At 55.0% G+C, this 26,859-nt stretch overlaps 1 protein-coding gene across 1 annotated transcript; it reads left to right on the top strand.

The window, feature by feature from the left end:
- The first annotated feature begins 212 nt into the window (after window positions 1-212).
- PPM1G (protein phosphatase, Mg2+/Mn2+ dependent 1G) lies at window positions 213-21,274 on the top strand. The gene is made up of 10 exons (XM_073557769.1): window positions 213-444; window positions 6,273-6,342; window positions 6,605-6,690; window positions 15,387-15,519; window positions 17,234-17,655; window positions 18,027-18,158; window positions 18,897-19,131; window positions 19,205-19,334; window positions 19,402-19,504; window positions 20,767-21,274. Exons 1-10 carry the CDS (start codon window positions 334-336, stop codon window positions 20,938-20,940), a joined length of 1,596 nt encoding a protein of 531 aa, XP_073413870.1. The 5' UTR covers window positions 213-333; the 3' UTR covers window positions 20,941-21,274.
- The last annotated feature ends 5,585 nt before the right edge of the window (window positions 21,275-26,859 follow it).

Genomic DNA, 26,859 nt, shown 5'->3' with positions numbered 1-26,859 from the left:
GGCCTCAGTGTGAGCCGCGGTCTCTAGGGGAGCCGTAGCCAGGGACGTCACGTGGGCGACATGTGACCGCACGTTTGCGGCCTTGCCGCCATTTTTGTTAAGGCTTTGTGACTCTTTCTGGGTGGGCGGCGGATCCTGTGGCGCCCCCCAGTGGCGGCCGCTGCTGTGTAGCACAAAGTCCCCGCCAAGAGTCGGGAGGCGCCCACACCCAACATGGCCGCCGCAGGCCCCAGTTCCGGCACGTGATCTTCCGGCGCCTCTTGTCTCCGCCGCCACTTCCGCTTCCGTTCCGCCGATTCTCCGGAGCCGCTGAGAGGCCGCACGTGTCCGGACATGGGAGCCTATCTGTCCCAGCCCAACACCACCAAGAGCTCCGGCGGGGGCGGCAACCGGAGGCTGAGCTTCGGCTACTCCGCCATGCAGGGCTGGAGGGTGTCCATGGAGGTGAGTGGCGGGCCCGCGCCCCGAGGAGGAAGTCTGCGCACCCCCGTGTCCCTGAGGGGGAATGTCTGCGCACCCCCGTGTCCCTGAGAGGGGGAAAGTCTGCGCGCCCCCGTGTCACTGAGAGGGGGGAAAGTCTGCGCACCCCCATGTCACTGAGAGGGGGAATGTCTGCGCACCCCAGTGTCCCTGAGGGGGAATGTCTGCGCACCCCCGTGTCCCTGAGGGGGGGATAGTCTGCGCACCCCCGTGTCCCTGAGGGGGGATAGTCTGCGCACCCCCGTGTCACTGAGAGGGGGAAGTCTGCACGCCCCCGTGTCCCTGAGGGGGGATAGTCTGCGCACCCCGAGGAGGAAGTCTGCGCACCCCCGTGTCCCTGAGAGGGGGAAAGTCTGCGCACCCCCGTGTCCCTGAGGGGGGGAAAGTCTGCACGCCCCCGTGTCCCTGAGGGGGAATGTCTGCGCACCCCCGTGTCACTGAGAGGGGGAAAGTCTGCACGCCCCCGTGTCCCTGAGGGGGGATAGTCTGCGCACCCCGAGGAGGAAGTCTGCACACCCCCGTGTCCCTGAGAGGGGGAAAGTCTGCGCACCCCCGTGTCCCTGAGAGGGGGAAAGTCTGCGCACCCCCGTGTCCCTGAGGGGGATAGTCTGCGCACCCCCGTGTCACTGAGAGGGGGAAAGTCTGCACGCCCCCATGTCCCTGAGGGGGAAAGTCTGCGCACCCCCGTGTCACTGAGAGGGGGATAGTCTGCGCACCCCCGTGTCACTGAGAGGGGGATAGTCTGCGCACCCCCGTGTCCCTGAGAGGGGGATAGTCTGCGCACCCCCGTGTCCCTGAGGGGGATAGTCTGCGCACCCCCGTGTCCCTGAGGGGGGGATAGTCTGCGCACCCCCGTGTCCCTGAGGGGGGGATAGTCTGCGCACCCCCGTGTCCCTGAGGGGGGGATAGTCTGCGCACCCCCGTGTCCCTGAGGGGGGGATAGTCTGCGCACCCCCGTGTCACTGAGAGGGGGAAAGTCTGCACGCCCCCGTGTCACTGAGAGGGGGAAAGTCTGCACGCCCCCGTGTCACTCTGAGGGGGAATGTCTGCGCACCCCCGTGTCCCTGAGGGGGGGAAAGTCTGCACGCCCCCGTGTCCCTGAGGGGGAATGTCTGCGCACCCCCGTGTCACTGAGAGGGGGATAGTCTGCGCACCCCCGTGTCACTGAGAGGGGGAAAGTCTGCGCGCCCCCATGTCCCTGAGGGGGATAGTCTGCGCGCCCCCGTGTCCCTGAGGGGGATAGTCTGCGCACCCCCGTGTCACTGAGAGGGGGAAAGTCTGCACGCCCCCGTGTCCCTGAGAGGGGGAAAGTCTGCGCACCCCCGTGTCCCAGAGGGGGGGATAGTCTGCGCACCCCCGTGTCACTGAGAGGGGGAAAGTCTGCGCGCCCCCGTGTCCCTGAGGGGGGATAGTCTGCGCGCCCCCGTGTCCCTGAGGGGGGATAGTCTGCGCGCCCCCGTGTCCCTGAGGGGGGATAGTCTGCGCACCCCCGTGTCACTGAGGGGGGATAGTCTGCGCACCCCCCCCTCCCCCGTGTCACTGAGGGGGAAAGTCTGCACACCCCCGTGTCACTGAGGGGGGATAGTCTGCGCACCCCCCCCCTCCCCCGTGTCACTGAGGCCTGCCTGAGGGTGGAAGTACCATATATCCTTGTACACGGCAGCGTTCGTATTTCCATCAGTTCTATGCCGGGGGCCATGACATTACCTCCACCGTGTTATGACTGACATTAACCCCTTCATGACCGAAGCTTTTTTTTGGCTTTGTGTCTCCGTTTTTCACTCCCCTTCTTCCCAGAGCCATGACTTTTTTATTTTTCCGTCCATATGACCATGTGAGGGCTTATTTTTTGGGGGGACGAGATGTATTTTGGAATGACACCATTGGTTTTACCACGTCGTGCACTAGAAAACTGGAAAAAAAATTCCAAGTGCGGTGAAATAGCAAAAGAAGTGAAATCCGGCCCTGGTCTCCTGTGTGGCTCCTGTGCTCGGGTCACTGCTGACGCTGCCCTGATGATTCCCCGGGTCATTCCCACCTCACAGACACCGGACAGGTGCAGGGTCTTTTATACAAGTGGTGAGAAAAAATTCCTAACTTTGTAAATAAAAAGTCGCCATTTTCCGCTCCCCGCAGCGTCTCCATTTCTCGTGATATCGGGGTGGGTGAGGGCTTATTTTTTGCGGGCCGAGCTGACGTTTTTAATGATGCCATTGGTGCAGATATGATCTTTTGTTCACCCGTTGTTGATTTTAATGCAATGTCGCGGTGACCAAAAAAAACGTAATTCTGGTGTTGTGATTTTTTTTTTTGTCGCCGTTTAGCGATCGGGTTAATCTTTTTTTTTTCTTTTTATTGATCGGGCGATTCTGAAAGCGGCGATCCCAAATGTCTTATTTTGAATGGGTGAAAGGGGGGTGATGTGAACTTTTATTTATATATATATATATATATATATATATATTATTTTTTTATTTTATTTTTTTCAGATTATTATAAACATTTTTTAATATTGGCACGCTTCAACAATCTCCATGGGAGTCTGGAAGCTGCCACGACTTGATCGGCTCAGCTACATATGGGCGATGGTCAGATCGCCTCTATGTAGCTGAATTACTCAATTGCTATGGGCACCAACCACTGGGTGACAATCACAGCAAGCCGGCACTAATAACCTTAGAGGTCTCAGGGAGACCTCTGATTATCATGCCGACACATCGGTGACCCGCGATCATGTGACACAGGTCACTGATGTCCACATTTCCGGCCCGATGGCTGGAAGCACCATTTAAATGCTGCTGTCAACATTTGACAGTGGCATTTAACTAGTTAATAGTTGCAGGTGGATCGCGATTCCACCCACAGCTATTGCGGGTACATGTCTGTTCAAAACAGCTGACATGTACAGGGAAGATGTGGGCTCACTGTCGGAACCCACATCAAAGGGAGGGAGTTAAAGTGACCTGTGATCAGGATTGTGCTCAGTGACTACAGACAGTGTCAGGTCAACACCGTTATACTGATTACACTGATACCTGTCAGCAGGATTGTGCTCAGTGACTACAGACAGTGTCAGGTCAGCGCCGTTATACTGATTACACTGATACCTGTCAGCAGGATTGTGCTCAGTGACTACAGACAGTGTCAGGTCAGCGCCGTTATACTGATTACACTGACACCTGTCAGCAGGATTGTACTCAGTGACTACAGACAGTGTCAGGTCGGCGCCGCTATTCTGATTACACTGACACCTGTCAGCAGGATTGTGCTCAGTGACTACAGACAGTGTCAGGTCAGCGCCGTTATACTGATTACACTGATACCTGTCAGCAGGATTGTACTCAGTGACTACAGACAGTGTCAGGTCGGCGCCGCTATTCTGATTACACTGACACCTGTCAGCAGGATTGTGCTCAGTGACTACAGACAGTGTCATGTCGGCGCCGTTATACTAATTACACTGATAACTGTCAGCAGGATTGTGCTCAGTGACTACAGTGTCAGGTTGGCGCCTTTATACTGATTACACTGATACCTGTCAGCAGGATTGTACTCAGTGACTACAGACAGTGTCAGGTCAACACCGTTATACTGATTACACTGATACCTGTCAGCAGGATTGTGCTCAGTGACTACAGACAGTGTCAGGTCAGCGCCGTTATACTGATTACACTCATATCTGTCAGCAGGATTGTGCTCAGTGACTACAGACAGTGTCAGGTCGGCGCCGTTATACTGATTACACTGATACCTGTCAGCAGGATTGTGCTCAGTGACTACAGACAGTGTCAGGTCGGTGCCGTTATACTGATTACACTGATACCTGTCAGCAGGATTGTGCTCAGTGACTACAGACAGTGTCAGGTCAGTGCCGTTATACTGATTACACTGATACCTGACAGCAGGATTGTGCTCAGTGACTACAGACAGTGTCAGGTCAGCACCGTTATACTGATTACACTGATACCTGTCAGCAGGATTGTACTCAGTGACTACAGACAGTGTCAGGTCAGCACCATTATACTGAGTACACTGATACCTGTCAGCAGGATTGTGCTCAGTGACTACAGACAGTGTCAGGTCAGCGCCGTTATACTGATTACACTGATACCTGTCAGCAGGATTGTACTCAGTGACTACAGACAGTGTCAGGTCGGCGCCGCTATACTGATTACACTGACACCTGTCAGCAGGATTGTGCTCAGTGACTACAGACAGTGTCATGTCGGCGCCGTTATACTAATTACACTGATACCTGTCAGCAGGATTGTGCTCAGTGACTACAGACAGTGTCAGGTCAGCGCCGTTATACTGACTACACTGACACCTGGTTATGAAATCCGTCTTGTGGTTGTTGAGTAATCTGGATTTGTAGTTTTCAGGTAATGAAATTCTGTGGCTGTGGAGTATTGTGGGCAAGGCTGACAGATCAGTGACCTGTCATTTAAGCCCAGAATGATGACGATGAGGCCAGAGCACCATGTAAAGCCCCAACCACAGCCCAAGAATCTCATTACCTGAAAACTACAAATCCAGATTCCACAACAACCACAAGACGGATTTCATCACCAGGTGTCAGTGTAATCAGTATAACGGTGCTGACCTGACACTGTCTGTAGTCACTGAGCACAATCCTGCTGACAGGTATCAGTGTAATCAGTATAACGGTGTTGACCTGACACTGTCTGTAGTCAATGAGCACAATCCTGCTAACAGGTATCAGTGTAATCAGTATAACGGTGTTGACCTGACACTGTCTGTAGTCACTGAGCACAATCCTGCTGACAGGTATCAGTATAACAGCACCGACCTGACACTGTCTGTAGTCATTGAGCACAGTCCTGCTGACAGGTATCAGTGTAATCAGTATAACGGCGCTGACCTGACACTGTCTGTAGTCACTGAGCACAATCCTGCTGACAGGTATCAGTGTAATCAGTATAACGGTGTTGACCTGACACTGTCTGTAGTCAATGAGCACAATCCTGCTAACAGGTATCAGTGTAATCAGTATAACAGCGCTGACCTGACACTGTCTGTAGTCACTGAGCACAATCCTGCTGACAGGTATCAGTGTAATCAGTATAGCGGTGTTGACCTGACACTGTCTGTAGTCAATGAGCACAATCCTGCTAACAGGTATCAGTGTAATCAGTATAACGGCGTTGACCTGACACTGTCTGTAGTCACTGAGCACAATCCTGCTGACAGGTATTAGTGTAATCAGTATAACCGCGCTGACCTGACACTGTCTGTAGTCAATGAGCACAATCCTGCTAACAGGTATCAGTGTAATCAGTATAACGGCGTTGACCTGACACTGTCTGTAGTCACGGAGCACAATCCTGCTGACAGGTATTAGTGTAATCAGTATAACCGCGCTGACCTGACACTGTCTGTAGTCATTGAGCACAGTCCTGCTGACAGGTATCAGTGTAATCAGTATAACCGCGCTGACCTGACACTGTAGTCACTGAGCACAATCCTGATCACAGGGAAATTTAAAGGGGAAATAAATCGTTAAATGGCCCATTTGTAGGACTATTCATATGTCAAAAATATGTCATGTCATTTGGGTGTGTAAACTTGGTATCCATCTCCTACTCATCTGGGCACCTGTCATCATTCATTGTGTAGACTATATACTGTATCTGTCTTGTTAGATGTTACTTGTTGTATCTGTTGTTATATATTATGTTGCCTCTTTGCCACAAAGAATTCCTTGTATATATGTAATATGTACTTGGCGATAATAAATTTGATTTGATCAATGCCCCTTTTCTCTCTTGCAGGACGCCCATAACTGCATCCCTGAGTTGGATGGTGAGACGGCCATGTTCTCTGTGTATGACGGCCACGGAGGTGAGTACCTGTGTCAGTGCGCCATAGTATCGAGTCCGTGTGAGTGTCTGAAAGCTGATCATACGACATGGCCTCCTCCGCATGGTGCGGGGTGGCGAACCCCCCACCCTCTCCTCATACGGGGGCAGCTCTTGGCCAACACGGCACCCTGGGCATGCGAGGGCAGCGAACCCCAGCCTCTCCTTGTTTTGGGGGCCCTCCGGGGCGGGTCTGTCTGTAGCGAGCCTGTTTGCTCCCTTTCATTTGTTGTCTTGGTCCCCAGGTGAAGAGGTGGCCTTATATTGCTCCAAGTACCTGCCAGACATTATAAAGGATCAGAAGGCTTACAAGGAGGGCAAGCTGCAGAAGGTGAGCGCTGCCGGCCATTCTCCTGTGCCGGGGGCTACATTGTAGCCAGATGCTGCTGGTCACCACTTTCTGATGGGGGCTCCTTCTGTGTTGAGTGTCCTTGATCTTTGTATTTGCTGGCGGTCCGGGTCCTGGGCCCGCTACTGCCATTCCCCTATCGCCGTCATGGTGCTATTCCACCCTAGGCGATCTGGGCTTGTGTTTCTGTGACCTGTAAGTCAATACAGGATAGAAGAGCTGGCCCATATCTTTCCTGCATCGGTGCAGAGCATGCCCACTGGTCACCCATAGAAGGTAATAGATGAGGGGTCATCTCTCCCATCCCCCTCCTGTAGTCACAGAGCATGCCCACAACTCACCCATAGAAGGTAATAGATGAGGGGTCATCTCTCCCATCCCCCTCCTGTAGTCACAGAGCATGCCCACTACTCACCCATAGAAGGTAATAGATGAAGGGTCAGCTCTCCCATCCCCCTCCTGTAGTCACAGAGCATGCCCACAACTCACCCATAGAAGGTAATAGATGAAGGGTCATCTCTCCCATCCCCCTCCTGTAGTCACAGAGCATGCCCACAACTCACCCATAGAAGGTAATAGATGAAGGGTCATCTCTCCCATCCCCCTCCTGTAGTCACAGAGCATGCCCACAACTCGCCCATAGAAGGTAATAGATGAAGGGTCAGCTCTCCCATCCCCCTCCTGTAGTCACAGAGCATGCCCACAACTCACCCATAGAAGGTAATAGATGAGGGGTCAGCTCTCCCATCCTCCTCCTGTAGTCACAGAGCATGCCCACTGGTCACCCATAGAAGGTAATAGATGAGGGGTCATCTCTCCCATCCCCCTCCTGTAGTCAGAGCATGCCCACTACTCACCCATAGAAGGTAATAGATGAAGGGTCATCTCTCCCATCCCCCTCCTGTAGTCACAGAGCATGCCCACTACTCACCCATAGAATGTAATAGATGAGGGGTCAGCTCTCCCATCCCCCTCCTGTAGTCAGAGCATGCCCAGTACTCACCCGTAGCAGGTAATAGATGAAGGGTCATCTCTCCCATCCCCCTCCTGTAGTCACAGAGCATGCCCACTACTCACCCATAGAATGTAATAGATGAAGGGTCAGCTCTCCCATCCCCCTCCTGTAGTCACAGAGAATGCCCACTACTCACCCGTAGCACGTAATAGATGAAGGGTCAGCTCTCCCATCCCCCTCCTGCAGTCACAGAGCATGCCCACAACTCACCCATAGAATGTAATAGATGAAGGGTCAGCTCTCCCATCCCCCTCCTGTAGTCAGAGCATGCCCACTACTCACCCATAGAATGTAATAGATGAAGGGTCAGCTCTCCCATCCCCCTCCTGTAGTCAGAGCATGCCCACTACTCACCCATAGAATGTAATAGATGAAGGGTCAGCTCTCCCATCCCCCTCCTGTAGTCAGAGCATGCCCACTACTCACCCATAGCAGGTAATAGATGAAGGGTCAGCTCTCCCATCCCCCTCCTGTAGTCAGAGCATGCGCACTACTCACCCATAGAATGTAATAGATGAAGGGTCAGCTCTCCCATCCCCCTCCTGTAGTCACAGAGCATGCCCACTACTCACCCATAGCAGGTAATAGATGAAGGGTCAGCTCTCCCATCCCCCTCCTGTAGTCAGAGCATGCCCACTACTCACCCATAGCAGGTAATAGATGAAGGGTCAGCTCTCCCATCCCCCTCCTGTAGTCACAGAGCATGCCCACTACTCAACCATAGAATGTAATAGATGAAGGGTCAGCTCTTCCATCCCCCTCCTGTAGTCACAGAGCATGCCCACTACTCAACCATAGAATGTAATAGATGAAGGGTCAGCTCTTCCATCCCCCTCCTGTAGTCAGAGCATGCCCACTACTCACCCATAGAATGTAATAGATGAAGGGTCAGCTCTCCCATCCCCCTCCTGTAGTCAGAGCATGCCCACTACTCACCCATAGAATGTAATAGATGAAGGGTCAGCTCTCCCATCCCCCTCCTGTAGTCAGAGCATGCCCACTACTCACCCATAGAATGTAATAGATGAAGGGTCAGCTCTCCCATCCCCCTCCTGTAGTCAGAGCATGCCCACTACTCACCCATAGCAGGTAATAGATGAAGGGTCAGCTCTCCCATCCCCCTCCTGTAGTCAGAGCATGCCCACTACTCACCCATAGCAGGTAATAGATGAAGGGTCAGCTCTCCCATCCCCCTCCTGTAGTCAGAGCATGCCCACTACTCACCCATAGCAGGTAATAGATGAAGGGTCAGCTCTCCCATCCCCCTCCTGTAGTCAGAGCATGCCCACTACTCACCCATAGAATGTAATAGATGAAGGGTCAGCTCTCCCATCCCCCTCCTGTAGTCACAGAGCATGCCCACTACTCACCCATAGAAGGTAATAGATGAAGGGTCAGCTCTCCCATCCCCCTCCTGTAGTCACAGAGCATGCCCACTACTCGCCCATAGAAGGTAATAGATGAAGGGTCAGCTCTCCCATCCCCCTCCTGCAGTCACAGAGCATGCCCACAACTCACCCATAGAAGGTAATAGATGAAGGGTCAGCTCTCCCATCCCCCTCCTGTAGTCACAGAGCATGCCCACTACTCACCCATAGAAGGTAATAGATGAAGGGTCATCTCTCCCATCCCCCTCCTGTTGTCAGAGCATGCCCACTACTCGCCCATAGAAGGTAATAGATGAAGGGTCAGCTCTCCAATCCCCCTCCTGCAGTCACAGAGCATGCCCACTACTCACCCATAGCAGGTAATAGATGAAGGGTCAGCTCTCCCATCCCCCTCCTGTAGTCAGAGCATGCCCACTACTCACCCATAGCAGGTAATAGATGAAGGGTCAGCTCTCCCATCCCCCTCCTGTAGTCACAGAGCATGCCCACTACTCAACCATAGAATGTAATAGATGAAGGGTCAGCTCTTCCATCCCCCTCCTGTAGTCAGAGCATGCCCACTACTCACCCATAGCAGGTAATAGATGAAGGGTCAGCTCTCCCATCCCCCTTCTGTAGTCAGAGCATGCCCACTACTCACCCATAGAATGTAATAGATGAAGGGTCAGCTCTCCCATCCCCCTCCTGTAGTCAGAGCATGCCCACTACTCACCCATAGAATGTAATAGATGAAGGGTCAGCTCTCCCATCCCCCTCCTGTAGTCAGAGCATGCCCACTACTCACCCATAGAATGTAATAGATGAAGGGTCAGCTCTCCCATCCCCCTCCTGTAGTCAGAGCATGCCCACTACTCACCCATAGCAGGTAATAGATGAAGGGTCAGCTCTCCCATCCCCCTCCTGTAGTCAGAGCATGCCCACTACTCACCCATAGCAGGTAATAGATGAAGGGTCAGCTCTCCCATCCCCCTCCTGTAGTCAGAGCATGCCCACTACTCACCCATAGCAGGTAATAGATGAAGGGTCAGCTCTCCCATCCCCCTCCTGTAGTCACAGAGCATGCCCACTACTCACCCATAGAATGTAATAGATGAAGGGTCAGCTCTCCCATCCCCCTCCTGTAGTCACAGAGCATGCCCACTACTCACCCATAGAAGGTAATAGATGAAGGGTCAGCTCTCCCATCCCCCTCCTGTAGTCACAGAGCATGCCCACTACTCGCCCATAGAAGGTAATAGATGAAGGGTCAGCTCTCCCATCCCCCTCCTGCAGTCACAGAGCATGCCCACAACTCACCCATAGAAGGTAATAGATGAAGGGTCAGCTCTCCCATCCCCCTCCTGTAGTCACAGAGCATGCCCACTACTCACCCATAGAAGGTAATAGATGAAGGGTCATCTCTCCCATCCCCCTCCTGTTGTCAGAGCATGCCCACTACTCGCCCATAGAAGGTAATAGATGAAGGGTCAGCTCTCCAATCCCCCTCCTGCAGTCACAGAGCATGCCCACTACTCGCCCATAGAAGGTAATAGATGAAGGGTCAGCTCTCCCATACCCCTCCTGTAGTCACAGAGCATGCCCACTACTCAACCATAGAATGTAATAGATGAAGGGTCAGCTCTCCCATCCCCCTCCTGTAGTCACAGAGCATGCCCACTACTCACCCATAGCAGGTAATAGATGAAGGGTCAGCTCTGCCATCCCCCTCCTGTAGTCAGAGCATGCCCACTACTCACCCATTGAAGGTAATAGATGAAGGGTCAGCTCTCCCATCCCCCTCCTGTAGTCACAGAGCATGCCCACTACTCACCCATAGCAGGTAATAGATGAAGGGTCAGCTCTCCCATCCCCCTCCTATAGTCACAGAGCATGCCCACTACTCGCACCTAGAATGTAATAGATGAAGGGTCAGCTCTCCCATCCCCCTCCTGTAGTCACAGAGCATGCCCACTACTCACCCATAGATTGTAATAGATGAAGGGTCAGCTCTCCCATCCCCCTCCTGTAGTCAGAGCATGCCCACTACTCACCCATAGAATGTAATAGATGAAGGGTCAGCTCTCCCATCCCCCTCCTGTAGTCACAGAGCATGCCCACTACTCAACCATAGAATGTAATAGATGAAGGGTCAGCTCTCCCATCCCCCTCCTGTAGTCAGAGCATGCCCACTACTCACCAATAGAATGTAATAGATGAAGGGTCAGCTCTCCCATCCCCCTCCTGTAGTCAGAGCATGCCCACTACTCACCCATAGAAGGTAATAGATGAAGGGTCATCTCTCCCATCCCCCTCCTGTAGTCAGAGCATGCCCACTACTCACCCATAGAAGGTAATAGATGAAGGGTCAGCTCTCCCATCCCCCTCCTGTAGTCAGAGCATGCCCACTACTCACCCATAGCAGGTAATAGATGAAGGGTCAGCTCTCCCATCCCCCTCCTGTAGTCAGAGCATGCGCACTACTCACCCATAGAATGTAATAGATGAAGGGTCAGCTCTCCCATCCCCCTCCTGTAGTCACAGAGCATGCCCACTACTCACCCATAGCAGGTAATAGATGAAGGGTCAGCTCTCCCATCCCCCTCCTGTAGTCAGAGCATGCCCACTACTCACCCATTGCAGGTAATAGATGAAGGGTCAGCTCTCCCATCCCCCTCCTGTAGTCACAGAGCATGCCCACTACTCAACCATAGAATGTAATAGATGAAGGGTCAGCTCTCCCATCCCCCTCCTGTAGTCAGAGCATGCCCACTACTCACCCATAGCAGGTAATAGATGAAGGGTCAGCTCTCCCATCCCCCTGCTGTAGTCAGAGCATGCCCACTACTCACCCATAGAATGTAATAGATGAAGGGTCAGCTCTCCCATCCCCCTCCTGTAGTCAGAGCATGCCCACTACTCACCCATAGCAGGTAATAGATGAAGGGTCAGCTCTCCCATCCCCCTCCTGTAGTCAGAGCATGCCCACTACTCACCCATAGAAGGTAATAGATGAAGGGTCAGCTCTCCCATCCCCCTCCTGTAGTCACAGAGCATGCCCACTACTCGCCCATAGAAGGTAATAGATGAAGGGTCAGCTCTCCCATCCCCCTCCTGCAGTCACAGAGCATGCCCACAACTCACCCATAGAAGGTAATAGATGAAGGGTCAGCTCTCCCATCCCCCTCCTGTAGTCACAGAGCATGCCCACTACTCACCCATAGAAGGTAATAGATGAAGGGTCAGCTCTCCCATCCCCCTCCTGTAGTCAGAGCATGCCCACTACTCACCCATAGAATGTAATAGATGAAGGGTCAGCTCTCCCATCCCCCTCCTGTAGTCAGAGCATGCCCACTACTCACCCATAGAATGTAATAGATGAAGGGTCAACTCTCCCATCCCCCTCCTGTAGTCACAGAGCATGCCCACTACTCACCCATAGAATGTAATAGATGAAGGGTCAGCTCTCCCATCCCCCTCCTGTAGTCAGAGCATGCCCACTACTCACCCATAGCAGGTAATAGATGAAGGGTCAGCTCTCCCATCCCCCTCCTGTAGTCAGAGCATGCGCACTACTCACCCATAGAATGTAATAGATGAAGGGTCAGCTCTCCCATCCCCCTCCTGTAGTCACAGAGCATGCCCACTACTCACCCATAGCAGGTAATAGATGAAGGGTCAGCTCTCCCATCCCCCTCCTGTAGTCAGAGCATGCCCACTACTCACCCATTGCAGGTAATAGATGAAGGGTCAGCTCTCCCATCCCCCTCCTGTAGTCACAGAGCATGCCCACTACTCACCCATAGAAGGTAATAGATGAAGGGTCAGCTCTCCCATCCCCCTCCTGTAGTCAGAGCATGCCCACTACTCACCCATAGCATGTAATAGATGAAGGGTCAGCTCTCCCATCCCCCTGCTGTAGTCAGAGCATGCCCACTACTCACCCATAGAATGTAATAGATGAAGGGTCAGCTCTCCCATCCCCCTCCTGTAGTCACAGAGCATGCCCACTACTAAACCATAGAATGTAGTAGATGAAGGGTCAGCTCTCCCATCCCCCTCCTGTAGTCAGAGCATGCCCACTACTCACCCATAGCATGTAATAGATGAAGGGTCAGCTCTCCCATCCCCCTGCTGTAGTCAGAGCATGCCCACTACTCACCCATAGAATGTAATAGATGAAGGGTCAGCTCTCCCATCCCCCTCCTGTAGTCAGAGCATGCCCACTACTCACCCATAGAATGTAATAGATGAAGGGTCAGCTCTCCCATCCCCCTCCTGTAGTCAGAGCATGCCCACTACTCACCCATAGAAGGTAATAGATGAAGGGTCAGCTCTCCCATCCCCCTCCTGTAGTCACAGAGCATGCCCACTACTCACCCATAGAATGTAATAGATGAAGGGTCAGCTCTCCCATCCCCCTCCTGTAGTCACAGAGCATTCCCACTACTCACCCATAGAAGGTAATAGATGAAGGGTCAGCTCTCCCATCCCCCTCCTGTAGTCAGAGCATGCCCACTACTCACCCATAGAATGTAATAGATGAAGGGTCAGCTCTCCCATCCCCCTCCTGTAGTCAGAGCATGCCCACTACTCACCCATAGAATGTAATAGATGAACGGTCAGCTCTCCCATCCCCCTCCTGTAGTCAGAGCATGCCCACTACTCACCCATAGAATGTAATAGATGAAGGGTCAGCTCTCCCATCCCCCTCCTGTAGTCTGCCCACTACTCACCCATAGCAGGTAATAGATGAAGGGTCATCTCTCCCATCCCCCTCCTGTAGTCACAGAGCATGCCCACTACTCACCCATAGAAGGTAATAGATGAAGGGTCAGCTCTCCCATCCCCCTCCTGTAGTCAGAGCATGCCCACTACTCACCCATAGAATGTAATAGATGAAGGGTCAGCTCTCCCATCCCCCTCCTGTAGTCAGAGCATGCCCACTACTCACCCATAGAATGTAATAGATGAAGGGTCAACTCTCCCATCCCCCTCCTGTAGTCACAGAGCATGCCCACTACTCAACCATAGAATGTAATAGATGAAGGGTCAGCTCTCCCATCCCCCTCCTGTAGTCAGAGCATGCCCACTACTCACCCATAGAATGTAATAGATGAAGGGTCAGCTCTCCCATCCCCCTCCTGTAGTCTGCCCACTACTCACCCATAGCAGGTAATAGATGAAGGGTCATCTCTCCCATCCCCCTCCTGTAGTCACAGAGCATGCCCACTACTCACCCATAGAAGGTAATAGATGAAGGGTCAGCTCTCCCATCCCCCTCCTGTAGTCAGAGCATGCCCACTACTCACCCATAGAATGTAATAGATGAAGGGTCAGCTCTCCCATCCCCCTCCTGTAGTCAGAGCATGCCCACTACTCACCCATAGAATGTAATAGATGAAGGGTCAACTCTCCCATCCCCCTCCTGTAGTCACAGAGCATGCCCACTACTCAACCATAGAATGTAATAGATGAAGGGTCAGCTCTCCCATCCCCCTCCTGTAGTCAGAGCATGCCCACTACTCACCCATAGAATGTAATAGATGAAGGGTCAGCTTTCTCATCCCCCTTCTGCAGTCACAGAGCATGCCCACTACTCACCCATAGCAGGTAATAGATGAAGGGTCATCTCTCCCATCCCCCTCCTGTAGTCACAGAGCATGCCCACTACTCACCCATAGCAGGTAATAGATGAAGGGTCATCTCTCCCATCCCCCTCCTGTAGTCACAGAGCATGCCCACTACTCACCCATAGCAGGTAATAGATGAAGGGTCATCTCTCCCATCCCCCTCCTGTAGTCACAGAGCATGCCCACTACTCACCCATAGAATGTAATAGATGAAGGGTCAGCTCTCCCATCCCCCTCCTGTAGTCAGAGCATGCCCACTACTCACCCATAGAAGGTAATAGATGAAGGGTCAGCTCTCCCATCCCCCTCCTGTAGTCACAGAGCATGCCCACTACTCACCCATAGCAGGTAATAGATGAAGGGTCAGCTCTCCCATCCCCCTCCTGTAGTCAGAGCATGCCCACTACTCACCCATAGAAGGTAATAGATGAAGGGTCATCTCTCCCATCCCACTCCTGTAGTCAGAGCATGCCCACTACTCGCCCATAGAAGGTAATAGATGAAGGGTCAGCTCTCCCATCCCCCTCCTGCAGTCACAGAGAATGCCCACTACTCACCCATAGAAATTGATAGGTGACACGCAGCTCAGCTTTCTTTTCCCCTCACTTTCTCCTGACATTGGCGTCTGGTGGTCTTGTGGTAAGAGGGTCTTGGGTTTTCCTGCAGGCTCTGGAGGACGCGTTCCTTGCCATTGATGAGAAGCTGACACAGGAGAATGTGATAAAGGAGCTGTCACAGATGGCCGGGCGGCCGATCAGCAACCCTGAGGACAAGAATAAAGTAGCGGATGAGGATGATGGTGAGTAGTCCGCAGCTGTCGCCCCAGATTGGCTGACGGAGGAGGGGATTGTCCGCCGCTGCCGCCCCCAGGTTGGCTGACGGAGGAGGGGATTGTCCGCCGCTGTCGCCCCCAGGTTGGTTAACGGAGGAGGGGATTGTCCTCCGCTGCCGCCACCAGGTTGGCTGACGGAGGAGGGGATTGTCCGCCGCTGCCGCCCCCAGGTTGGCTGACGGAGGAGGGGATTGTCCGCCGCTGCCGCCCCCGGTTGGCTGACGGAGGATGGGATTGTCCGCCGCTGCCGCCCCCAGGTTGGCTGACGGAGGAGGGGATTGTCCGCCGCTGCCGCCCCCAGGTTGGCTGACGGAGGAGGGGATTGTCCGCCGCTGCCGCCCCAGGTTGGCTGACGGAGGATGGGATTGTCCGCCGCTGCCGCCCCCAGGTTGGCTGACGGAGGAGGGGATTGTCCGCCGCTGCCGCCCCCAGGTTGGCTGACGGAGGAGGGGATTGTCCGCCGCTGCCGCCCCCAGGTTGGCTGACGGAGGAGGGGATTGTCCGCCGCTGCCGCCCCCAGGTTGGCTGACGGAGGAGGGGATTGTCCGCCGCTGCCGCCCCCAGGTTGGCTGACGGAGGAGGGGATTGTCCGCCGCTGCCGCCCCCAGGTTGGCTGACGGAGGAGGGGATTGTCCGCCGCTGCCGCCCCCAGGTTGGCTGACGGAGGAGGGGATTGTCCGCCGCTGCCGCCCCCAGGTTGGCTGACGGAGGATGGGATTGTCCGCCGCTGCCGCCCCAGGTTGGCTGACGGAGGATGGGATTGTCCGCCGCTGCCGCCCCCAGGTTCGCTGACGGAGGAGGGGATTGTCCGCCGCTGCCGCCCCCAGGTTGGCTGACTGAGGAGGGGATTGTCCGCCGCTGCCGCCCCCAGGTTGGCTGACGGAGGAGGGGATTGTCCGCCGCTGCCGCCCCCAGGTTGGCTGACGGAGGAGGGGATTGTCCGCCGCTGCCGCCCCCAGGTTGGCTGACGGAGGAGGGGATTGTCCGCCGCTGCCGCCCCCAGGTTGGCTGACGGAGGAGGGGATTGTCCGCCGCTGCCGCCCCCAGGTTGGCTGACGGAGGAGGGGATTGTCCGCCGCTGCCACCCCCAGGTTGGCTGACGGAGGAGGGGATTGTCCGCCGCTGCCGCCCCAGGTTGGCTGACGGAGGAGGGAATTGTCCGCCGCCCTCAGATTGAGGGCGGAGGGGTTGTCCGCTGCTGCCGCACCGTGCCATATTGAGGGCGGAGGGATTGTCCGCTGCTGCCGCCCCCAGGTTGAAGGCGGAGGGGTTGTCCGCTGCCCCCAGGTTGAGGGCGGAGGGTCGTTGTCTACCGCTGGCCTCCCCCATATGCGCTGATGATGTGGGTCAGCATGTAGCGGTGGTGGTCTCTGGCTTTACACTGTCATTCGGTCAGATGACTATAGGACACTGATTATTTTTGTTCTTTCCGAAGTCGCCTCATTTTCCACTTCAGTTTTATGTCTACAGCTGCTCTGCACAGCCATGTGTTTGCCATAGTAACAGGCTGTGTCTGATCCTGAAGTCTCCCTCCTCCTCCTCCTCGTTGGGTGTGCAGAGATGGGACCGCAGGGTTGGATTGTCAGTTACCACAGACGGATGGCTCTGCACAGGACCTGTAGACAGGGTGGTCAGTGCCTCGTCTGTCGGGGTCTCATGCTCTAAACATCTTGTATTTCAGTGGACAACGAGGAGGCTGTGCTGCTACACGAGGAGGCCACCATGACCATCGAGGAGCTTCTCACACGGTACGGGCAGAATTGTGGGAAGGGTGCGCGGAGTAAGCAGTGTTCACACACTACAGACAAGACGGACTCTGAGGACAAGGCTGCAAGCGTTAACGGGGAACTGGAACCCGACGCCCAGTGCAAGAACGGTGAGAAGGAGACCTCTGCGGCCGCCATCGCCTCGTCTGATGAAGGGGGTAGTGGCTCAGGAAGCTCCTCCCACATCAAGGCCACCAGCGAGGCAGTGTTGTCCTCCACCGGTGAGGCCGGACCATCCTGCTCCTCCTGCCCTTCTCAGCCTCCATGTACAGACAAGTCCAAGTTTTTTGAAGACAGTGAAGAATCTGAGGCTGAAGATGAAGAGAACGACAGTGAGGTGAGGCTGGGGGCGTGGGGAACACGGGGTCTGTGCTTCCTGGCGGGGTGTTTCGACATTGGGATGAGGGTGACATTTGACCCCCAGAAACATGACCTGTGTGGGGATCTGTAACCCTCTACTGCAGACCCCTGACCAGGTGGCAGATAGATGGGTGGTGTAGCCGAGGTTGTCGTCCTCTGAGGGAAGACAGAACTGCCTCCCGACTTTTGGTGAGGCCGGATGTGTCTCTTCTGTTCCCCCATTTCTGACCAGATCGTGGAGTGCTGGGCTCCCTGCCTGTGATGGTGTGGTGTCGTCCATTAGTCTGTGTGATGGCCCCGGGGGCTTCACCACTGCCTGACTCTTAACCTGAAAGTCTTGTCCCTCAGGAGTGCAGCGAGGAGGATTACAGCAGCGAGGAGGCAGAGAATGAAGAGGAGGATGACAGCGAGGATGTGGAGGAAGAGGAGGAGGAAGAAGAAGAAGAGGAGATGATGCCAGGCATGGACGGGAAGGAGGAGGTCAGTGTCCCCCATAGTAGCAGACTCTGGCCCATAACTCGCACTGTTATCATCTCCAGAATGCAGACTCTTACGGCTTGTTATTATGGAGGCACCTCTAGGGGTGGGGTGGGGATGGGGAAACCAGATCTCGCTGCAGAGCGAGTACACGTAGCCAGGGCACAGCAGACAGAAATGTGAAACTGACACATCTCTGGACAGTGTATGGAAGGGGCAGCACATTATTTCTGATAGGAGGGTTTGTAATGTGACACCACTAAGCTCAGCTGCACGTCCTCACTAACTCCAGCTGGAGTGCAGAGCTGTCTCTGCATAGCACAAACAGGCAATAGCTCTCCCTGCTGTGTTGGGGGCGTACTCTTTCTCCATTGTGTTGCTGTCTGTTTGTGATTGGTCAGCATCACACAAGGTGAAGGAGGACACACCTCCTGTGAAAACTGACACAAATGAAACTAAGTTAACTCATTAGGTGCTGATACTCGGGTTAATATATCCAATGGAGAGGAGACACATAAAGAATAAGTTTAATTCTGCTCTGCAGCAACTATTACATCGTGTCCAGGTCCAAAATGCCAACTCTTAAAGGGGCTGCTTGGTGTATCCAGATAATTGGAGGTTGGACTGGAAGCAGGGTGAGGAATATATTACACCAAGGTTGGCCTTCCCCCTGCTCAAGTCACATGACCAGACCCCCGATCTCCCATCAATGTGGCTCATCCCCACTTGCTGTCTTCTCAGCCCGGCTCAGACAGCGGCACCACGGCCGTCGTGGCTCTCATCAGGGGGAAGCAGCTGATTGTGGCCAATGCCGGCGACTCTCGCTGTGTGGTGTCAGAGGGAGGTAAAGCTGTGGACATGTCCTACGACCACAAACCAGAAGACGAGCTGGAACTAGCGAGGATAAAGAACGCTGGTGGGAAAGTCACCATGGACGGCAGAGTGAACGGCGGCCTGAACCTGTCCCGGGCCATCGGTAGGTACTCTGTGTGGTGATTGGTGAGGGATTCACCGGCACCACCCGTACAATGGACTCCTGCCCCTCTTAGGCGATCACTTCTACAAAAGGAACCAGAACCTTCCTCCAGAAGAGCAAATGATATCCGCGCTGCCGGACATCAAGGTGCTGACGCTAAACGAGGAGCACGACTTCATGGTCATCGCCTGTGATGGCATCTGGTAGGTGCATGCTCCAGGGGGCACCGCATCAACCTGTGGCCCGTCTAACGTGTACTCTGCATTTCAGGAATGTGATGAGCAGCCAGGAGGTGGTGGACTTTATCCAGGAGAAGATTAGTCAGCAGGAGCAGAACGGGGAGCATGTTGGGCTGTCCTCTATAGTGGAGGAGGTGAGGGCCCAGAGCTGCCGGCAAGAATGACTGCTCGTGTGTTGTGGATGGGGCAAGTGTGACTCTGGCCACCCTGCAAGCACTGGGGTGGGATAGTGCCGGCGTTCGCCCTGCGAGGACCGGGGTGGGATCGTGCCGGCGTTCGCCCTGTGGGGACCGGGGTGGGATCGTGACGGCGTTCGCCCTGTGGGGACCGGGGTGGGATCGTGCCGGCGTTCGACCTGCGGGGACCGGGGTGGGATTGTGCCGGCGTTCGCCCTGCGGGGACCGGGGTGGGACCGTGCCGGGATCGTGCCGGCGTTCGCCCTGCAGGGACCGGGGTGGGACCGTGCCGGCGTTCGCCCTGCGGGGACCGGGGTGGGACCGTGCCGGCGTTCGCCCTGCGAGGACAGGGGTGGGACCGTGCCGGGATCGTGCCGGCGTTCGCCCTGCGGGGACCGGGGTGGGATCGTGCCGGCGTTCGCCCTGCGGGGACCGGGGTGGGACCGTGCCGGCGTTCGCCCTGCGGGGACCGGGGTGGGACCGTGCCGGCGTTCGCCCTGCGGGGACCGGGGTGGGACCGTGCCGGCGTTCGCCCTGCGGGGACCGGGGTGGGACCGTGCCGGCGTTCGCCCTGCGGGGACCGGGGTGGGACCGTGCCGGCGTTCGCCCTGCGGGGACCGGGGTGGGACCGTGCCGGCGTTCGCCCTGCGGGGACCGGGGTGGGACCGTGCCGGCGTTCGCCCTGCGGGGACCGGGGTGGGACCGTGCCGGCGTTCGCCCTGCGGGGACCGGGGTGGGACCGTGCCGGCGTTCGCCCTGCGGGGACCGGGGTGGGACCGTGCCGGCGTTCGCCCTGCGGGGACCGGGGTGGGACCGTGCCGGCGTTCGCCCTGCGGGGACCGGGGTGGGACCGTGCCGGCGTTCGCCCTGCGGGGACCGGGGTGGGACCGTGCCGGCGTTCGCCCTGCGGGGACCGGGGTGGGACCGTGCCGGCGTTCGCCCTGCGGGGACCGGGGTGGGACCGTGCCGGCGTTCGCCCTGCGGGGACCGTGCCGGGACCGTGCCGGCGTTCGCCCTGCGGGGACCGTGCCGGGACCGTGCCGGCGTTTGCCCTGCGGGGACCGGGGTGGGACAGTACCGGCGTTTGCCCTGCGGGGACCGGGGTGGAACAGTACCGGCGTTCGCCCTGCGGGGACCGGGGGTGTGAATGAAGGATGGCCACCTGGCCGAATGTAGGGTGCCTGCTGACCACGGACCCCTGACTGGACTCTTGTTTGCAGCTGTTGGATCAGTGTTTGGCTCCGGACACATCGGGGGACGGGACGGGATGTGACAACATGACCTGCATCATCATCCGCTTTCAGCCGAATTCTCACAGCACTGAACCCAACAAGCGGAAACTAGAGGAGGCGGCAACGGCAAACTGCAGCGGCAAGAAGGCGAAGACGGATTAGTGGCCGCTGCCGCATTGGACGTTTACCTGCCGCTGTTCAGACTTTTATGAGCATTGTCCCTGCGTGTTTTTTTTTTTTTTAATTGATGATCGCTGTACAAACGTGTTGAGTTGCAGCCGCCGGATGGCGCTCGAGTGGGATGGGGGGCGGTGTACCTGCCGAATGGCGCACGAGGTGGGGGGGAGGGGATAGGGGAGGTGTACCCACTGGATGGCGCCGCTCGTGGGCGAGGGGGAAGCTATCGTTTTGTGTATAATTTTGTAATCATTCCATCACCCCCGTCCCTTTCGGCTCCTGGAACCTGTGGTTAAATTTTAAAAAGGCTTTTTATAAATGTGTGTGGCCTGGATCACTGGGGGAGTCACCGGGCTGGCGTTGTGTGTGTGTGTGTGTGGGGCAGTGCTCTGTGGGGGGGCATCAGTCACTGGGGGTTTGCACTGTGATGTCAGCTCTGGGGCTGTAGAAGGTATTAAAAGGTTAATGTGACCCAAATGTTTACAACTCTTCGTATCCTGAACCCTGCAAAGCGGGAGAGGGAGAATCAGGAATCCAAGGGTGCTGAGCATCGCCCCCCAGAGGAATAAAACATAGACTGATCTCCTACAGTCTGACCTCTATATACTGCTCAATATGTACACAGTGACTGCACCAGCAGAATAGTGAGTGCAGCTCTGGAATATAATACAGGGTGTAACTCAGGATCAGTAATGTAATGTATGTACACAGTGACTGCACCAGCAGAATAGTGAGTGCAGCTCTGGGGTATAATACAGAATGTAACTCAGGATCAGTAATGTAATGTATGTACACAGTGACTGCACCAGCAGAATAGTGAGTGCAGCTCTGGAATATAATGCAGGATGTAACTCAGGATCAGTAATGTATGTACACAGTGACTGCACCAGCAGAATAGTGAGTGCAGCTCTGGGGTATAATACAGGAGGTAACTCAGGATCAGTAATGTATGTACACAGTGACTGCACCAGCAGAATAGTGAGTGCAGCTCTGGAGTATAATACATGATGTTAGTCAGGATCAGTAATGTAATGTATGTACACAGTGACTGTACCAGCAGAATAGTGAGTGCAGCTCTGGAGTATAATACAGGATGTTACTCAGGATCAGTAATGTAATGTATGCACACAGTGGCTGCACCAGCAGAATAGTGAGTGCAGCTCTGGGGTATAATACAGGATGTAACTCAGGATCAGTAATGTATGTACACAGTGACTGCACCAGCAGAATAGTGAGTGCAACTCTGGGGTATAATACAGGATGTAACTCAGGATCAGTAATGTAATGTGTGTACACAGTGACTGCACCAGCAGAATAGTGAGTGCAGCTCTGGAGTATAATACAGGATGTAACTCAGGATCAGTAATGTAATGTGTGTACACAGTGACTGCACCACCAGAATAGTGAGTGCAGCTCTGGAGTATAATACAGGATGTAACTCAGGATCAGTAATGCAATGTATGTACACAGTGACTGCACTAGCAGAATAGTGAGTGCAGCTCTGTAGTATAATACAGGAGGTAACTCAGGATCAGTAATGTATGTACACAGTGACTGCACCAGCAGAATAGTGAGTGCAGCTCTGGGGAATAATACAGGATGTAACTCAGGATCAGTAATGTATGTACACAGTGACTGCACCAGCAGAATAGTGAGTGCAGCTCTGTAGTATAATACAGGATGTAACTCAGGATCAGTAATGTAATGTATGTACACAGTGACTGCACCAGCAGAATAGTGAGTGCAGCTCTGGGGTATAATACAGGAGGTAACTCAGGATCAGTAATGTAATGTATGTACACAGTGACTGCACCAGCAGAATAGTGAGTGCAGCTCTGGAGTATAATACAGGATGTAACTCAGGAGCAGTAATGTATGTACACAGTGACTGCACCAGCAGAATAGTGAGTGCAGCTCTGGAGTATAATACAGGATGTAACTCAGGATCAGTAATGTATGTATGTGGGGAGGAGGACCCCCATATAGTGATTGGGCCGGAACCAAGGGGACCGCCATCAGGGTTCCTGAAGGAATCACACCAGGGGGATGACAAAGGGAGAGACACGACTAAGGGTGTCAGGGCAACAGGGGGCGGGGCTAGGATAAAAGGAGCAGGGGCCGCGCTCAGGTGTCAGTTGACAGAGATCGGGACAACAGGCAGGAAGCCGTGTGAGACAGAGGACCGAGGGAGTGGACGGTGTATTCTGGAGAGACCGACAGGGGTCTGTGAAAGGAAAGCTGCGCACTCACCAAGAAGTGACATGTGAGGGACTTTCACCGGCGGCTGCTCCCCTCATACGGTCGCATACAGCCGCCCCCCGCTGTTTCCCTCCCTGCTGTGACAAGCCCACGACCTCCAGTGACCGCTGCGACTGCAGACTGTTCCTTTACAGCGGTCAGGACACTGCCCCCTGCCTTCTCCCCCAGTTGCGGCCCTGTCATCACCAGACCCTGGGGACGCGATCCCGCTACAGGCGGCCGTAGAGGCCCCCGTCCGGTTTGCTCAGGGAACCTGAGCAGAGGTTGGTGAACGGTTATATTTTGAGACTGCGTCATAACCCCGTGGTGAGACGAGAGCCGCAAGGAGACGCCTGTTGCGCCCATCGGCACAGTTTCTTCAGGCCCTGTTGCGCCCCACCGTCATCGTTTCTTCAGGGCCTGTTGCGCCCCACCGGCATCTTTTCTTCAGGGCCTGTTGCGCCCCACCGGCATCTTTTCTTCAGGGCCTGTTGCGCCCCACCGGCATCTTTTCTTCAGGGCCTGTTGCGCCCCACCGGCATCTTTTCTTCAGGGCCTGTTGCGCCCCACCGGCATCTTTTCTTCAGGGCCTGTTGCGCCCCGTCACAGTTTCTGCAGGGCCGTTTGCGCCTCACCGTCATCGTTTCTTCTGAGCCTGTTGCGCCCCACCGTCAACCGTCGAACTGACAACCCGCTGGCTCATTTGGAAAACGCCAAATTGGCTCTGGAACAGCGATGGGTGGCCCGGATGGCGAACTACAATTATAAGATTATCTACAAAAGAGGGGCCGAGAATGTCCATGCAGACGCCCTCTCCAGGATTCGACATACAACTCCAGGACAGAATCGAGACGAAGAATTAGGAGAGGAAATACCGTTCGCTCTCACTGCTGCCGTGCTCACAACTGACAATAAAAAAATATCTTCCTCTGAGACTCCAAGGGGCATATTGGAACAATCCCGGGATAAGTGGATACAACAGCAACAAGAAGACAAAGAGGTTGGCCTTCTCAGGACATGGGTCGCCGCTGGGCAATTACCCACTGACTCTCAACGGCAAAACTTGACTCAAGACCTGTTGCTTATGCTGCGACAATGGGAGAGGTTGGTTCTCCGAAAGGGATTATTGTATCGTAAAATAACATCACAAATAACCTCGATGATGGTTTGGCAGGTGGTTACGCCAGGAGCCCAACTTCACGTACTGGCTCGGGAGGCTCACGAAAAAGGGGCCCATTTTGGAACAAAAAAAACTTTGCAATGGCTGCAACAGAAAGCTTACCACCCGCGCTTGCCGGCTGTTGTGGACGAAATTTGCCGGACTTGCCGCTTGTGTGAATTAGCCAAACCACCCACTCAGCGAGCCGCAACACAGACTATTGTGACCTCAGCGCCCCTTGAGCTCCTGACGGTGGATTATCTGACCGTTGGGCCCGCATTTCAGGGATACGAACACTGTCTCATTATGGTAGATCATTTCACCAAGTTCGCTGTGGTCACCCCCACTCGGGATCAGACCGCAGAGTCAGCTGCCTCCGCAATTTGTAGAAACTTTATACAAGTATACGGCTGTCCTCAACGAATACATTCTGATCAGGGAGCATGTTTTTTGGGAAAAGTCATGGAAGAACTACATCACCTCTACGGAATTGACAAATCCCGGACCACACCGTATCACCCGCAAGGGAATGGGGCTTGTGAACGATTTAATCGGACATTGATTCAGATGTTGCGCACGCTGGAGAGTGACAAGAAGGCCCGTTGGCCTGAATAGGTTTCTGAATTAGTTTGGGTCTATAACAATAGGGTACATCGAGTGACTGGCTATACCCCCTATTCCCTGTTGTTCGGACAAGAAGGTAAAGGGATCAGGGAGGTGGAGTTAGACCCCGAAGAGCCTCAACCTTGGACTGGAGTGTCGTCTTGGGTCCGAAATCGTCACCGGCTGCAAACTCTTCACCGAATTGTACACACCAAGCTCCGAGACTGGGAGCACCCAGGGAAGAATGCAACCCCGCCTCCTCACCTCCAAAGCGGGGACCGGGTGCTTGTGCTAGATCAACGCCCCCAAAACAAACTGGAGCCGCGTTAGGAAGAAAGTCCTTATCGGGTCTTACGCCGTATCCATCCAGAGGGACCGGTGTACGAAATACGACCTGAGGAGGATGAAACACTGCCCACTTGTGTTGTGCATCGTAATATGTTACGCCCATGTACTTCCTCTGACCCGAAGCAACCGGAGCCTACCCCGTCGACATCCGAACCGTCTTCTGTATGTTGGGACCCGGACGACGACAAAGATTGTCTCCCAGGACCCGGAGGCCCTCCACGCAGTAATGAATCATCTGACACAATTAGCCCGCCCGCACCAACCAGCCCACCGATGTCCACCACCCCAGACGACTCTACCCTAGTTGAACTTAGACGCTCCAAGTGGTCAACAGCCGGTAAACCCCCTGAACGATATGAACAAGACCAGTTTGTATGGCAACGAACATTGATACCTCCGCAGATTCATTTCAATAGACTAAGGCCCTCGCCCGAGGACTGGCGAGCTTACAGGGTGGGGGAATGTGGGGAGGAGGACCCCCATATAGTGATTGGGCTGGAACCAAGGGGACCGCCATCAGGGTTCCGGAAGGAATCACACCAGGGGGATGACAAAGGGAGAGACACGACTAAGGGTGTCAGGGCAACAGGGGGCGGGGCTAGGATAAAAGGATTAGGGGCCGCGCTCAGGTGTCAGTTGACAGAGATCGGGACAACAGGCAGGAAGCCGTGAGACAGAGAGGACCGAGGGAGCGGACAGTGTATTCTGGAGAGACCGACAGGGGTCTGTGAAAGGAAAGCTGCGCACTCACCAACAAGTGACATGTGAGGGACTTTCACCGGAGGCTGCTCCCCTCATATGGTCGCACACAGCCGCCCCCCGCTGTTTCCCTCCCTGCTGTGACAAGCCCACGACCTCCAGTGACCGCTGCGACTACAGACTGTTCCGTTACAGCGGTCAGGACACTGCCCCCCTGCCTTCTCCCCCAGTTGCGGCCCTGTCATCACCGGACCCTGGGGACGCGATCCCGCTACAGGCGGCCGTAGAGGTCCCCGTCCGGTTTGCTCAGGGACCCTGAGCAGAGGTTGGTGAACGGTTATATTTTGAGACTGCGTCATAACCCCGCGGTGAGACGAGAGCCGCAAGGAGACGCCTGTTGCGCCCATCGGCACAGTTTCTTCAGGCCCTGTTGCGCCCCACCGTCATCGTTTCTTCAGGGCATGTTGCGCCCCACCGTCATCGTTTCTTCACGGCCTGTTGCGCCCCACCGTCTTCGTTTCTTCATGGCCTGTTGCGCCCCACCGGCATCGTTTCTTCAGGGCCTGTTGCGCCCCACCGGCATCGTTTCTTCAGGGCCTGTTGTGCCCCACCGGCATCGTTTCTTCAGGGCCTGTTGCGCCCCACCGGCATCGTTTCTTCAGGGCCTGTTGCGCCCCACCGGCATCGTTTCTTCAGGGCCTGTTGCGCCCCACCGGCATCGTTTCTTCAGGGCCTGTTGCCCCCCACCGGCATCGTTTCTTCAGGGCCTGTTGCCCCCCACCGGCATCGTTTCTTCAGGGTCTGTTGCCCCCCACCGGCATCGTTTCTTCAGGGCCTGTTGCGCCCCACCGGCATCG

The sequence above is a fragment of the Dendrobates tinctorius genome, unplaced genomic scaffold (assembly GCF_039654945.1).
Source record: "Dendrobates tinctorius isolate UK_male_01 unplaced genomic scaffold, ASM3965494v1 ptg000251l, whole genome shotgun sequence".
In the NCBI taxonomy this organism is placed as follows: Eukaryota; Metazoa; Chordata; class Amphibia; order Anura; family Dendrobatidae; genus Dendrobates; species Dendrobates tinctorius.
The sequence above is the reverse complement of the archived record's forward strand: the minus strand, read 5'-3'. Positions and strand labels throughout refer to the sequence as shown.